Source organism: Camelus dromedarius, chromosome 20 (genome assembly GCF_036321535.1).
Source record: "Camelus dromedarius isolate mCamDro1 chromosome 20, mCamDro1.pat, whole genome shotgun sequence".
Lineage (NCBI taxonomy): Eukaryota > Metazoa > Chordata > Mammalia > Artiodactyla > Camelidae > Camelus > Camelus dromedarius.
The window spans coordinates 8,519,750-8,535,093 of record NC_087455.1 but is presented as its reverse complement, the minus strand read 5'-3'; the positions used below and the strand labels follow the sequence as shown (position 1 = coordinate 8,535,093).

The following is a 15,344-nucleotide window of genomic DNA, read 5'->3' as shown; positions in this document are numbered from 1 at the left end:
TTGTTGTTCTCAATGGTTAGATCAATTAAGAATAAGAAAAAACATTTTATTTAACTTCATTTATTCTTTCTCTTAGCTCTTTCTTTCTCTGTGTAGATCAAGTTTCTGACCCACATCATTTTCCTTATTTTTGAAGAACTTAAAAAAAAAAATTTCTTGCAGAGAAAGTCAACTGGAAATGCAGTTCTTATTTTTCTGAGAATGTCTTCATTTCTCTTGTGCTTTTGAAGCATATAGAATTTTAGGTTGGTGGTTTTTTTTCTTTCAACATATTAAATATTTCACTCCATTCTCTTCTTGCTTGCATGGTTTCTGACAAGAAGTACGATGCAATTCTTCCTGTTTCTCTATAGATAAGTAGTATTCCCATCACCTACCCCCAACTCCCTATCACCCTGTCTTCTATTAAGATCTTCTCTTTGTCTCTGGCTTTCTGCAATTTGAATGACTTACTTAAGTGTGTTATTTATTTATTTTTTTGTTATTTATTTATTGTGTTTATCCTGCTTGGCGTTCTCTGAGTTTCCTGGTTCTGTCGTTTGGTGTCTGTCACTAATTTTGGAAAATGTTCAGACATTATTACCTCAAAGATTTCCTCTGCTCACTTCTCCTTTCCTCTCCTTCTGGTATTCCAATTATGTGTATGTTACACCTTTTGAAATTGTCCCAGATAGCTTGTTTGCTTTGATCTTCCTTTTCTTTCTTTCTTTCATTTTTCTCTTGGCATTTCAATTTAGGAAGTTTCTATTGACCTATATTCAAGCTCACTGATTCTTCCCTTGGCCTTGTTGAATCAATTGATGAGCCCGTCAAAGGCATTCGTTATTTCTGTCAGTGTTTTGAGATCTAGCGTGTCTTCTTGATACTTTCTTAGAGTTTCCTTCGATTTATACGGCCCATCTTTTCTTGCATGGTGTCTCCTTTTTGCGTTGGAACCTTTGATAGATTAATAACAGTTATTTCATGTTCCCTTCCTGATAACTTCAGCATCTGTGTCATAACTGAGTCTGGTTCGAGGATGATTTGCCTCTTCTTTCCTTCTGGGGTGCCTTGTCATTCTCTACTGAAAACTGCTCATACTGTATCAGGTAACAGAAATGGAGGTGAATGGACCTTTACTAGAAGGATTTATATGACTCTGGCTATGAGTTAGGCTATGTTTAGTATTTGCTGTATGCTATGTACCAGTGGATTCAGATTCCTCTCATGTCTTGTTCTTCTCTTCCCTCTTGAGTTGAGCTCCCCTAAGAAAGAGTCTGGTTCCTGCAGTCCTTTCTGGCAGTTTTTAGCCCACGAACAATATACTGGATTTTTGGTGCTGTGAGAAGGCCTGGGGGGATGGGGCTTTGTCAATGCTTTAAATCTTCTTTTTGACTTTATTTTTATTTTTATTTTTATTTATATATATATTTATTGAAGTATAATTAGTTTACAATGTTGTGTCAATTTCTGGTGTACAGCACAGTGCTTCAGTCGTACATGAACATACATATATTTGTTTTCATATTCTTTTTCACCATAAGTTACTACAAGATACGGAATATAGTTCCCTGTGTTCTTTTTGATTTTAAAAATATTCTCCCTTTCCACCTTTCATTTCTCTTAAGTTGTTATTTGCTGTGTTTATCTGCTCTATGTTTCCTCTTATTAAGTCTTCACTTCTGAAACGTATATTTCTTATATTTTTATTTCTTTTCTGAGCTCTCTTCCTGAATTTCTCAGTTTTTTTCTAACTCTGATTTAGGTTGTTACTTGATGTCTTGAATGACATGAAGGGTTTCAGATCTTTTTGAAATAGCAGGTTGAAGTTTTGGTATATGTTGTAGGCATGTCTTTTTCGAGTGCTTTCATAGCCTTTTGGGATATTCATCTACTTTTTTTTTCATTTACTTTTAATTCTCTTTTTTTCTCATAATAGTTCGGTATGGGATTGCCACCAACACACTTTGTTGCTACTTTTTTGTAAAATTAACTTGGCTGAACACTTAGCAAGGGATGTGGTTCCAGATGTGACTCCACAGCGTTCTTTCTTCAGCTCTTTTCACATAGTGTTCAAAACCATGATGGCTAGATTCCCTCCCCACTTTTACTTGGACTCTCCATTTTCCTTCTTCACGACTGCTCTCATTGTGAGTAATTTTGATTCCATTCACACAGTTCCCTCCAGGGCCCTGTCCTGGGAAGGAGGTTTGGCTGGTCATTTTGAGAGTTCATAGTGTCTTGATGGTTCGAGCTCCTCAGACCTTAACTGCAGACCTTTACAAGCTCCCGCTGTTGGATTGGGCAAAACCCCTCCCACTTTCAATTGCTTTTGCAGTTTATTCCGTGACACTTCTCAGTGCATCTTTTGGCTGTATGGGGGCTCCTTTGTTCCCAGATGCCCATCTGTTTCTTTCCAGTTCCTCCCACAGAGATGCTGATATCACAACAGTCTTGGGGCTGTTGGGAGACTGTCATTACCCATCCCTGTTCTGGAATTTGTGGGGCTATCACATAAGCTATTTTTGTTGTAAATATGGTCCTTGAGGGTTTTGGTTTTGCTATCTAGTTGCTCAGAGATGTGGGAATTCTGAGAAATTCAGAAATATGTTACTTCTACCACCATCTTCTTGGAATCCTTTCTGTCCTCTTAATATCCTTGCTAATCTAGAAAAGGTCAAGCACTGCCATTCCCTGACTGGTAGTTAATTTGAACATCTTTCCTTCACAGACCCATGCTGCAACCTTTCTCCAAAACCTCCAGGGCCTCCTTCCTGCTCCGAGGGTCAATTCTAAACTCCTGAACATAGCACGTGGACATTGAACTCCTGCTGGCTCACTCCCTTTTCCACCAAGGTGCCCACCACATCCTCGCACAAATGCTTCACTTCAGACTCTCCCATTTACTCACCAGGCTGCAAACACAAGGTCGTCTGCGTCTCTGTGCTTTTTCCTGCATTGTTTTCTAAACTGGGAATACCCTTCCACCCTTTCTCCCTCATCCTACTCAGCTCAAAACGTGACCTTCTCTGCCAGCTTTCCTTAAACCGCCTAGTCAGAATGAATCACTGATTTTGGCACAAAGCAGTTAAGTAATTAAAAGCACAGACTGTCTCTGTGTTCAAATCCCAGCTCAGTCATTATATAGACGAGAATTAGAATGCTGCCTCACTTATTGGTTGTTTTTGAGGCTTTATTGAGACAATTTGTGAAAAGGATTTAGCATTTTCCTGGCATATGATAAGTGCTCAGTAACTGGAAGCCATTATTAATGTCTCCCTCTCCCATTAAATTATGTCTTAGAGGATGCAGACTTCCTTTGCAAAATTATACCATTCTCAAGGGCTAGCAAGTTGCTTTGCCTGTGTTAGACATTGAACTAATATTTGTTGATGTTATTTTTAACCACACTAAAGGGGCAAACTCCTGGTAAGTTTAGGGAGAAGGGAATTTATCTGAGAAAAAAGCCAGGGGTTACCTTACAGTGCAGGAGACAGCAAAAAACACGGCCAATGGACTAATCTTGAGCTAAGTTCAAATGCCGGCTCTGGCACCTGTCATTTGTATGCTTTGTCTGTGTCTAATAGAGTGGTAAGAGTCTAGGCTCTGGGGCAAGACTTCCTCAGTTTGAATCCAGGCTGTAACATTTTTCAACTGTGAGATCTTGAACGGCTTACTTCATTTCTCTGAGCCTCAGTTCTCTCCTCTTTAAAATGGGGATAGTAACAGGACCTACATCATAGGGTTGCCATGAGTTATTGTATGTAAAGTATCTGGAACAGTGACTGGCCACAGATGGGTGTTTGCATTAGAGTGCCAATTTTGCTGCCCCCGGAAGCTGTGATGCTGTATCTTATGAACAACAAAGAGGTAATTAACAAAGGAGCAAGTTAGTGGTAACGGAGGAACTGAAACCTACTTTCTGCATCCGTGGGTGCGATGTCAAATAAGAGGGAAGCCTATTTTGACCTGGGTTGTTGTCTTTATTAAGATGGGGAAAAAGCTCTTGCTTTAGCAGAGCAATGAGAATATTATGCAGAGTGGGGCAACCAGAATAGACACTGATGTCGGCAAACATTTTGGTATGAATCCTGGATCTGGTTATTTTAAATTCTGATCCCTGGAAAAGGTCAGCCGGCTCCAGGTGAGGGCCCATCAGCTCACAAAAACATTTCCCTTCATAACTTAGTCCTTTCATATTTACCTTGAAGAAGGAAGCAAACTTTGTATTGCCGTGATAAACAGAAGGACGATAAATGCACAGACCAAGTTTGACTTGAATACTTCATCCCTCATTTGAGAATACTGTAATTAAAAAAAAAAAAAGGAGAATGAATTACTTTGCAGCAGAGTTGGACTTTTGGAAGAGTTAAGTTTTACCAGCGTTTGGCTTTGAGGGGAAACATCAAGAAGAGACTAGGTATTTTAGAGGAATCCATTAATAAACCCTTCATAGAGCATTATCTCCATCCGTCCCACCAACCCTCCAGTGAGAGCCCAGGGGCAAATATGATTCCCTTCATAGTAACAGGGAAGGGGAGAGGGACTTCGCATGAGCTCATAAACCAGTTCTCCTCCTCCCTCTAAACTAACGTCATTTTAACAAAACACAAGAGCACACATCCATTTATGCAGCAAATCAAATTCACATTGACTTTCTTCATGAGTAAACGTTAACACATTTAAGGATCTTGCTCTATTTCTTGTTAGATTTGGGGACCCAAGGAAATGGTTTACCAGAGAGTCTCCTTTTTCATAAAAACTATTGAAAAATAAATTCATCGAATCTTAGAATAGAAAGCAGACAAAGAAATCTCCAGCAAGGGCAGCCCTTTCATTTCAGACGAGAGAAACCAAGAGATCGGCCAATAGGCTTGACTGCCCTTCTGCTGTCTGCTCGAGGTGGCCCTGGGCAAGGGTGGTAACTTTATTTTGATTATCCAGAGTACTCAGTAATTTCATTGCCCAGCCTTAAAAGCTCCTGGAAGGTCAGCGCTGAATGTGTATGTACTTGCCTTAGTCCTGCCTGGTTTCCTGAACCATCTTGGAGTCACTAAACCAAGGAAGAGTCCAATTTCTTCACAAGGAAGAAAAGATTTTTTAAAACTGAGAAAGATCTTAAAGTCAGCCTGAATCAAGTCCCTCTTTTTACTTCAACGCCAGAGAGGTCTAGTGACTTGTCACAAATGATGTTGCACAGAACATTTTTGGGGCTGGGACCTGAACGCTAAGCCTGGCTCTGGAACTTTATGATCTCTGATTTGAATTTCACAGTTATTTTATAAAGGAAGCTGGTAAATAGAGCTCTCACAACATCTTAGGCTCTCTGTTCCTAATTCCAAGAGAAGTCTGTGGTCAGGTCAGTGAAATGATAAAATTAGTCCAACCTGCTGTTGGTATGGGAGGCACAATCAGTGGTTACATGATTTTTATCCTCTTGCCTACTTCTTGGTGTGGTTTGGATTTTAGATTGAACTCACTGCTCAATATCATGGCTCTGATTGGAGAATGACAATGACCTGTAACTGGTGAGTGATGTGGGGGAAGCGCAGTGCTGCTCAGAGACTGCACATTCATCGCTGTTGCAGGGCAATGCTTTTTCTGCTCCCTGGAGTCGAGGCCTCCGTCTACTTGCTGACAACTTGCTCAGTATCTAGAGGGCAACTGGGAACATTCCCCTGAAGCATCATTACAGCCATTCTCAGTCCTGATAAAATTGCACAAAATCCCTGTTACTGACAGTTCCCAAGAACGCTGCCTAAGAACAGGGTGCCATCATAGAGACCTACACACACCAGCGCAAAAATGAATGAGTTAGCCACAAAGCAGGTAACTCAAGGAAAGATCAACGTCTGAATTCCTTCTAACAACCAATTGCACAAGATCTAATTATTCTTTCTTGGCTGACTAATTTCAAACCAGCTTGCTTATATAGATTTGATAATGAGATTTAAAAACAACAATAATAATTTTTCATGTAAGTAATCTCTCTCTTGTTCCTTTTCTTCATTTTCATCATTAGCATCCTCCTCATCACCCCATCATCACTACCATCATCGCAGCATCTTGGAGTCATAATGGACCCCTGCCCTTAGGAATCCTTTCCGTAAGGTTCCTGATGTCCACTCAGATGCCTGCTGATTAGCATCAGATAACCTTTTCTGCTTTGTTGGTGGAAGCGGGTTTCTTTTCTCTGAGCTGGGGCGGGACACCCTAGAGTTTCAAACACCCTCAAGTGGAACGTGGCCAGTGCCTGAGAGCTCATTCTTTTGCAAAGGATTTCTTTCCCACTGGGGCTCACTCTCACTGTGAAAAGGTCCTTTCCTGTAGATCCCAAGCCTGAGTCTCTGACTCCTCTCTTCAACGTTTTTACTGATCTCACATACTCATCATCTGTCCAGACAAAAATGCATACGGTTTTACGTTATTCATTTTCTTCGGATGGCAAGCTGGTTGGTGACAAAGTAGGAAGACATACTTTGCCTTCAGGTCTTCTACTCTGTTTCACTGTGAGCAAAGCCAGTGCCTTTTAACCTCTCTGCCAAATGGGGGAATTAATACCATCCATAGGTTTTGCAATGCTATTCCATCTTATTGTATTTTATTATGCTAGAATTTAATAATAAATTCTATTATTTTTATGTTTGAACTCCAGTGCCTATCACAGTCCAATGAAGAAAGAACCTTACTATTTTTGTGATGATGACATCAATCAAATACAAAAGTCTGGGTTTCATAATGGAGTGCATTGTAAATTTGGAAATGCAAAGGAGACAGAATTATGGAAAAGAAGTTCTTAATTGGCTCAGGATGACAGGGTACAAAGACTGAGTGGTGATTCATTTCACTTCCTCTTAACTTGTGAAGGTCTGAGCACTCTGGTTCACAGCTATATTAAGGCATATGTAGTCTCCTTCCTGCCATAGTTAGGCTCTATAGCTGGCCTCTGTTCTGTCCTTACTTGGCCCACTCATTCTTTCACATCTCAGTGGTGAGCATGGGCTAATCTAGAGCTAGGCTGCCTGGATCCGAAGCCCAGCTCCAGCACGTACTAGCTATGTAAACTTGGGCTAAGTGGCTAAGTCTTCTGTGCCACAGTCTTCTCATTCAGAAAATGGGCGTAATAGTAAAAACTATCTCTTGCTGGGAGGAAGAAATGAGTTCATATATGCAAAGTGCTTACTGTGGTGTTATAGCACATGGGCACCTTACACAGTCAATTTTCTATAATCAGTTTCCTATATTCAATTAATTGCATATTTTTTTGCTATACTTGTTACCTTTTTGAAGCCAGCTTCTCAATCACAGTGCTGCCTTCTAGAATGCTGTCTGCTATTTCTCTGTACAATATTATGCCTTGTACTCAGTAGGGTCTCCTAAAATGTTGCTGACTGATTGGTTAATCATGCTATAAAGAATTCTTTTAAGGGGAATTATAATCTTGCATGTGGTCTTTTGTCTTAGGAAAAGATTTTGTCCTTATTCATTCCCTTGCTTCCTAAAAGATCCTCTACCAAGGATCCTCCACTCCTCCAGGGACCTTTAGGAAAGGTGTCCTTGGAAGTGACCACTGGGCCCTTATACTTCACTGAGTCCTTGGTCTAGAAGAGAATGTGGCTACATATATGTATGTATGTATATAAAACAAATGAGGAATTTAAGAACCAGATATGGGGAAGAGCTGATCAAGGTCAATTAAGTGGTTGGTGGACTAGTTCAGACGAGAAGCCACATCTCTTGGCTCCTGATGGAGTATTCGTTCCATTAGACCCCTGTTTTCGGGCAGGAAATGAACTAACTCTAAATGGGATTTATGCTAATTAAAAAGGCCATGCCACTTGGGGCAAATTACAAATGCTTCCTTTGAGAGCTTAGATTAAAATTTTGATTATAGTCAGCCGTCAGTATCCATGGGCTCCACGTGAACAGATTCAACCAACCACAAATAAAAAAAATCCATGAAAAAATGCCCAAGAAGTCCCCAAAAGCAAAACTTGAACTTGCCACTCCCCAGCAACTGTTTACATAGTATTTACACTGTATTTGCAGCTATTTACATAGGATTTATATTGTATTGGGTGTCATATGTAACTTAGAGATGATCTGAAGTATACAAGAGGATGTGTGCAGATTATATGCAAATGCTACATCATTTTATGTAAAGTATTTGAGTATCTGTGGATTTCGGTATCCACAGGGCAGGGGTGTGTATGTGTGCTGGAACCAATGTCCTGCTGCTACAGAGGGACAACTGTCTTATTATTTTTCAATCTGTAGGCTTTGGTTGATTCAGGAAATGGTCCAAATCTAGTGCAACAAATCGAATAATAGTGAGTATTGTCTAGTGCAAGGTAGGCAATATGCTACATGCTTTATGTAGATGATTTCATTTAATTATCACAGCAACACTTTAAAAAAGATCCTATTTATCATATCCCCATTTTGCAGATAATGAAACTGAAAATGAGGATAACTGAGTAATTCAACCGGAACTTCCCAGATTGTAAGTAGAGGATCCAGAGAGTTTGACCCCAGTGTGTAAGGTCTCATTGGCGGCACTCTCTGGGGCAACTTTGCTATTTTCAAGGTAAAATCATCTTCATAAGGTGCATGATCATGTGTCTTGGTGTATTTCAGTGATGTGGTTTACAATACAAAGAAAAAAATGTGTTAAAAATTTGAGCTTACGTAAATCTTTGTTAGAATGAAAGTGAAGCATGATCTGAGCAAGAATGGACCTCAGAAACAACCATGAATTAGTCTAATACATTGGCACTGCTTCCCATACCCTGGGATACAAGACACATTAGGATTGCTCCCTCCTTTTTTAATGAAGTAGTTTCTCTAAAGAAGCTCTAGAAGTGTAAGATTTATTTTCAGTGAGGGTTTAGCCTCACCCAGAACTGGATTGGCATAGGGTTAATTGGAAGGAGAGGGAAAAGAATAACTACTGCATTTATTCACAGGTTTATTATGTGAGTATTATGTCACCTAATTTTCACAGCAGTCCAGTGAGGGCAGGTAGTATGATCACTGTCATCTCGCTGAGATCAAACGCCTTATCCTGCATCACTCAGCCCGTATCTGGCAGGAATTGGGTTCCAGTCACATCTACTGCGTAATCAAGGCTATGTTCCTTCCTCTGTCTTTTACGGAAAACAAAACACTTGTGAGATAAATGAAGCTTTTGCAGGTGTGTGGGTGTCTAGCTGAGTGATGGAATGCTATCAATTTGTTGGTATCCAATAATGATCCACAAATCAATCAACCCTTCACTGCACCCACATCTATTTCCAAAGTGGGATTTGAATCAAGCTTTGTTTGACCCCAGAGCCTGAGCTCCTGGGGCCATTGTGAGGCTTATGGAGACATTCCTTCTAGGTCTGTCTGAGGCCATGTTGGCCTTCAGTATGGACCTGGGAACGTCTGATGTGACCTGATCTCTCAAGGCATAAGGCAAGTGATTAACCCAAGTCCCAGGATGCAGCCAAGGACAGAGAAAGGTGACAACAACTCAGGACGCCAGAATCCCGGAAGGGTTTTCTCAAATGGTAGGTCCCCCTGCAGAATCAGGATCTTGAGGGCAGAGTGATGGTCAGGTACTTGCATTTTAAACAAGATCCTCAGGTTTGAAACCTGTTAGCCTAGGACAATGAGGCTTGTTATGGCTTAAATTGGTAACGGTGACAAAGGAAGCCTTGATTTCTCGAAGAAAAAAGGTTCACAATTTAACAGAAAGATACCAGCATTGAAAGAAGGAAGGAAATCTAATTGTCATTGATACGGTTTGATTTTAGGACTTAGCGCACTAGAATGCCCACATCAAAACATAAGTTTTCAATTCTGAAGCATATACTAAACTTATCTTAATCTTTATTCAAGATGAGGAAGTTGCCTCATTCTGAGGTGGTCACGTTGTTTTTGAAATACCAGGCTAAATGAAGTCATTCCAAGTAAGAGTGTTTCTATGTTATTAAGCTCTCCTAAGGCACTAAAGGTTTTGGGTTGGTTTCTCTGGCCTGGAAACATCCATAAGTAATTATAATTAATTGCCTTCCCCATCCTAAGCTTCATTCTGAGCCTTGTTCTAGAAGAGAAATAAAGGCCAGAAGCTGAGAAATATCATCTTCTTGTAAGTGTTCTGGGGTTAAGTTCTTCATGAGATAAAGAACACTCCCAAATCAATAAGACAGAGGTGCTCGGCACAATAAAAGATGGCGATTAAGACAAATGTTCAAATCACACAATTAAGATAAATGTACAGATTGCACAATCAAGATGAATGTACAAATCACAAAAGAAATACAAAGACTAAAGTATAGAAAACATATATAGAAAGACATTCGACCTCAATAGTAATTTTACAAAAAATTACAGGATGATGCTGTTTCTTATCAAGTTGGCAATTTTTAAAAAAAGTACATGCACAGTTTTTGAGGGTGATTTTAGAATGCACCTTGATTATTTTAAAATGTGCATTCTCTTATACTTATTTTTACAGTTTTATCCTAAGAAGATAATTAACCACATGGATATATGATTTACTACGACAATGGTCATTGCGATGTAGTCTATAATTTATAATTTATAACAGTGAAAAACTGAGGGGGAAAAAAGCCAAAAATGGTTGAAACATGCAATAGAGTAGTATGCAGTTGCCAAAGTTATTTTGTAACTGAATATTTAATAATGTGGGAAAATGCTCAAGCAAAGAATGTAGAAAAGGGTCCCATTTTAATAGAGAAATTGCATAGATAAATACAAAGAATTGCACTCATGAAAGACCAGCATGACAGATGCCACAATGTTAACAGAGGTTACCCTGGGCTGTAAGGTCACAGGAGATGCCATTTTCTTCTTTTTGCCTTATATGCTTGGTGGAAGCTTTTGGTAGTGAAAATGCATTACTTTTTCTTAGGAAGAAAAGACATATATAATAAAAGGAAAAATCCAATGTGATTGACAGTTTTTGACAAAAATGTCATGTTTTCTGCATCTCTTTACCGTAGTTCTAATTTCTGTTTGCCCCTGAGATCTGTAAGCTCCCTTAGGAAATTTTAGCTGGAGATGAAAGAAGGGCAGTGGGTTCTTCTGTGAAATCTGGGAGGAACTGGAGAGGACCTTTGATGATTGGATTAGGTCCCCCTGCCCCACCTGGGATCTTCCCAGAAACCTCAGGTGGTTGCAGGGAAGTGAAGAGGTTGAGAATCACTAATCCTAACCTGGCTGAGGCCCAAGCCTTGGATCATATAACTTGTCACCCATGTGATATTTGAGTGAAAGGAGGTGCTATTAATAATTACATTGAGAAAATGGATGTAAACCAGGACCATCTCAGGCAAACCAGGACATGTGTTCATCATGACCATAGGGAATGCACAGCCTCATAGCACCGACTGCTGAAAGCTATTAGGAGCTGTCCAACGATCTCATCTCACAGATGAGAAAACCCGGGAACAGAGAGGGAACATGTGCTGCCCAAACTTGGCTAAGACACACGAGTCGTGAGCAGGCTTTCCTGAAGCTTAACTCTAAAGAGTCCTCTGTGTGTATGTGTGTGACCCACCATGAAAGGACACAGCAAGGAGCGAGCAGAACTTCAATTTTCTCTCCTGAAAGCCCACTGCCAAGAGTCAGACCAAAACCAACCCATGTCTTTTGGTTCTTAGAATTCACAAAAAATATCAGACTCCTAGACATAGAATACAAACTTGTGGTTGCCAAGGGGGCGGTGGGTGGGAAGGGATAGATGGGATTTCAAGATTGTAGAATAGATAAACAAGATTATACTGTATAGCACAGGGAAACATACGCAAGATCTTATGGTAGCTCACGGAGGAAAAAATGTGACAATGAATATATGTATGTTCATGTATAACTGAAAAATTGTGCTCTACACTGGAATTTGACACAACATTGTAAAATGATTATAAATCAATAAAAAAATGTAAAAAAAAGTAGACTTTCAGAAAAAAAAATTCTCTACCTGACTTAAAAAATTTTTTTTTTTTTTTAATTTAAACCACATTCCGAGTGTGATGGATTCCATTTTGGAGTTCTCCTTCTTGGAGAGCTCTTTTCCCGTCTAACCAGTGCCAGGCTAGAGGCACGTGAGCCCCCTCGCTGTCTGCTGGGTGGGTTAGTCCTGCTCATCCTCACCCCGAGGCTGTAAGCACAGCGCATTGGGTGGATTTTCTTTGTGCTGCATAGAAAATGAAGCCCCTCACAGTTGATGGTACCTTAGGCAGTGAAATAGGACGGCCAGGTTTTGAGATCTAGGACCTCCACTTAACCTCTGGGAGGCTCAGCTTTCTCTTTCGTAAGTGGGGCAGTCGTGTTTCTCTGAGGATGCAGTAAACCGATACACACAAACACCAAGCACAGAGCAGATGGTCACTGATGTGATTTTTCGGCTTCCGGAGCCCTGTGGATTTGAAGGCCCTGTTTTCATGTTGGTAAGGCTTCTAGGACCCTTTCTTACTTGCTCTGTCTCCCAAACCCCTGCCCCGTGCCTCCTGCCTTATCTAAAGTTCACAGAGAAGAGGATGAAGATAACACAGGATTGTCACCTTCATATAAGCGCCTGGGAGAGCAAGTCTCCAGGGCTCCTGGGAGGGACAGGGTCGTGAACAGACAAGGGCACTGGGCTTTGGGGTCACAGTGGGCTCAGGTCGCAGCCCCTCTACTGACAGCTGGAGTTTGGACAGGCTACATAATCATCATAGTCACCAAGTATAAAATAAGGCTCATCGTGACATCTCCTTCATACTGTCATTGTTGGTCCATTTGTGCAAACAGCTTGGAGTAGCGCCTGGCATTTGGTAAATACCTGCTGATGATTACTTTTTATGTATCCTCTGCTCAGCAGTAACACAGACCCTGGAGAGGGTCTCAGGGCAGGAGTCGATGAAAAATGTCTCTGTGACATGAGGGGAGGGAAGAGTTTTCTGAGGTGCCCTACTTGCCCTCACCCCGGGAACCCATGTAATGCAGAGCACACTCAAGCTGGTGCAAGGCTGGACTGTCCGGGGCTAAATCCCTGCATGTCTGTTCAGGATGCTACGCTTTGCTTCCCTTAGAAGAACCTCCCTGGTCACAGAAATCAACCTCAGATACATGGTGCCTCCCCTAGGTCCATTCCTCCTCCAACGCCTGCAGGTGAGAGCCAGACACTATTGGATAAAACACATTAGAAATTATCTACAGCGTGCAGGGGTGAGGTCGTTAGTGAAGCAAGTACACCTTTAGCAAGAATGAATAAAAAGGCTTTCTATTGCCCTGGACCTAGCCATTTACACTGGCCAATAGAGAAGATTCTTTGCAAGACCACCCTGCTCTTTTTAGCTCCTTTAATGTTGCAACCAGGAAAGAAAATGCATTTAATTTGGATCGTAAGCCTTTAATTATATTACTCATAAGAAACGTCCACCTGCTATTGTGGGGGTGGGGGGGGTGCCTGTTGAGCAGGCAAAATGTTTCTTTTCCTTTTGTTTCATTAGTACATAGACACAATACATTTCAAGCTGTGATTCGCAGGTGAAGATATTAATTTTGGAGTTTGCAACCTTTTGGTAGTTATCAAAGAAGCTCATTAGGAAAGATGCATGTGCACAGAAGTGTGAATTCTCCAAACCTACAAAAGTAGAATCTCCCAGGTAGCTGAGCAAAGTCACAAAAAAATTGCTCACTGGAGCTTCGCAAAGTTTCGTATCAAACTCCTGAAATTTGCTTGCAAATTCCCTGCTGTTCTTGCCTGAGGCCCCTGCAGATGCCAAGCGTCTCCTGTGCACAGTCAAGGAAGGTCTGTCAGCTTCCATCAGTGCAAAGGAGCAGCCCTGTAGATCAGGGACAGCACCCACCTCCGCACAATTTACAGTTTGGAGTCAGGGTGGGAGAAAGGGCATGGAAAAAAAGTCATCATCAACATGGTAATGGCTGCCACTTTTGAACAGTTGATCTGATCAAGGCTTTGCCTGGAGCCTTTCATCATAACCTATGAGGGAGGCATGTCCATCATCCTCATTGTGCAGAGAGGACCTCATGCTCAGAGGATCCTTCACTTAGTGAAGGTCACATAGCAAGGAATTGGCAGAAGTAGAATATGAACCCAACTGAATCCACAACCCATCTGCTGTGTCTCCGTCAGGGGGGCTCTGAGCAGTGGACAACTGGGAAAATGGGAGAACGGGGGTCTAGAATCTAAGAAAGACAGTGTTTGTCACTAATGTTTGCAACAGGTTATTGGATGCCCTTGTATATTATTTTACAAGGGTTGCGGATTCACTTAAAATCAAAGGCAAGTGGGTGCTAAGGTCACTTGGGTTAATAATCTCAAACTGGAAGGAACTCCTTCATTCCTTTCGTCATCTTTTCCTTAAAGAGCAGAGCTGAGGCTCTCTGTATCTGACCGGCATTTCCTCTCATGCCTTCAGTCTACTCATGATTTTCAAAGAGAAAAAGAAAAGGCAGTATCAAACCAAACAAACAGCAAACACACCAACCAAAACCGCAGCCCCTGGGCTCTCTCTCCGGTCCCATGAACATTTACAGTTTACTTCGGAAAAAGAGCCACTGTGGAGTCTACCTTGTGCTCCAGGCTGGAGTCTTTAAACATCAGTGAGAATGGCTTGATATGCTCTCTTCTCAATTTATCGCCACTCCGCAAGTCGATGGTATGTTCTATTCTCTTGTTAATCTCCTCAGGCCCAGACTGGACATGCAAAGCTTGTGCAAGATGGTTTGGAAGTAGATTTATTGAATTTCTTGTTAGGGCAGCCAGAGTCTAGGGGGAAAGCACATGCAAACACCATAAACCTGCTAGTCCCCTTTGGGTTAAAAAGAAATGCAATGTGTTTAGGTTAGGTTGCATTGCAACAGTCACAGCATTCCATGCGGTTGTATTCAGTGAAACCTACAGAAATTTAATAAGTTAGCACTTGGTTCAGAGAAACACAACCTGGCAAAACAGCACATCGACAGGGGCATCTCCCTTTCCTCTGTGGAGGTGCACTGAATTCCTCGGGGTCAGGTATTTGGAGAGCTGTCGGCTTGGAAATGTTAATCAAGACCCTTTCTCTAACCAGGCCCGTCCCTGGTATGAGAGAAAGAAAACCAACACAAATAACAGAAAGGAAAATGTACCTGAAAAGCCCACAGAAGAGATCATCTCCAACCAAGTAGATTCCACATCTTCATGTGGTCTTTCCTTTAATGGTGGTGGAGAGACTTGGGGACCCATGGCTTGCATTTTTTTTTTTTTAATTTAGCATTCCTCATGGACAGATAGCCATATGTGCCAGGTTTCCCTCCTTAAACTTCATGAAGATTGTTAGATTTTTTTTACCCTTCACAAATGTTTTTTCCCC

At 41.2% G+C, this 15,344-nt stretch overlaps 1 protein-coding gene across 3 annotated transcripts in view; it reads right to left on the bottom strand.

The window, feature by feature from the left end:
- The window catches only part of ADCY8 (adenylate cyclase 8), a 188,916-nt gene that overhangs the window by 56,961 nt on the left and 116,611 nt on the right, over window positions 1-15,344 (bottom strand). For 2 of the 3 annotated variants that reach the window (XM_031439644.2, XM_010988790.3), the window contains exons 8-9: window positions 14,564-14,761; window positions 4,184-4,284 (exon numbers count right to left, since the gene is read on the bottom strand). In XM_031439644.2, coding sequence (XP_031295504.1) covers window positions 4,184-4,284; window positions 14,564-14,761 — 299 coding nt within the window. The remainder of the gene's footprint in view (window positions 1-4,183; window positions 4,285-14,563; window positions 14,762-15,344) is intronic. The other variant, XM_010988791.3, reaches the window with a different exon arrangement.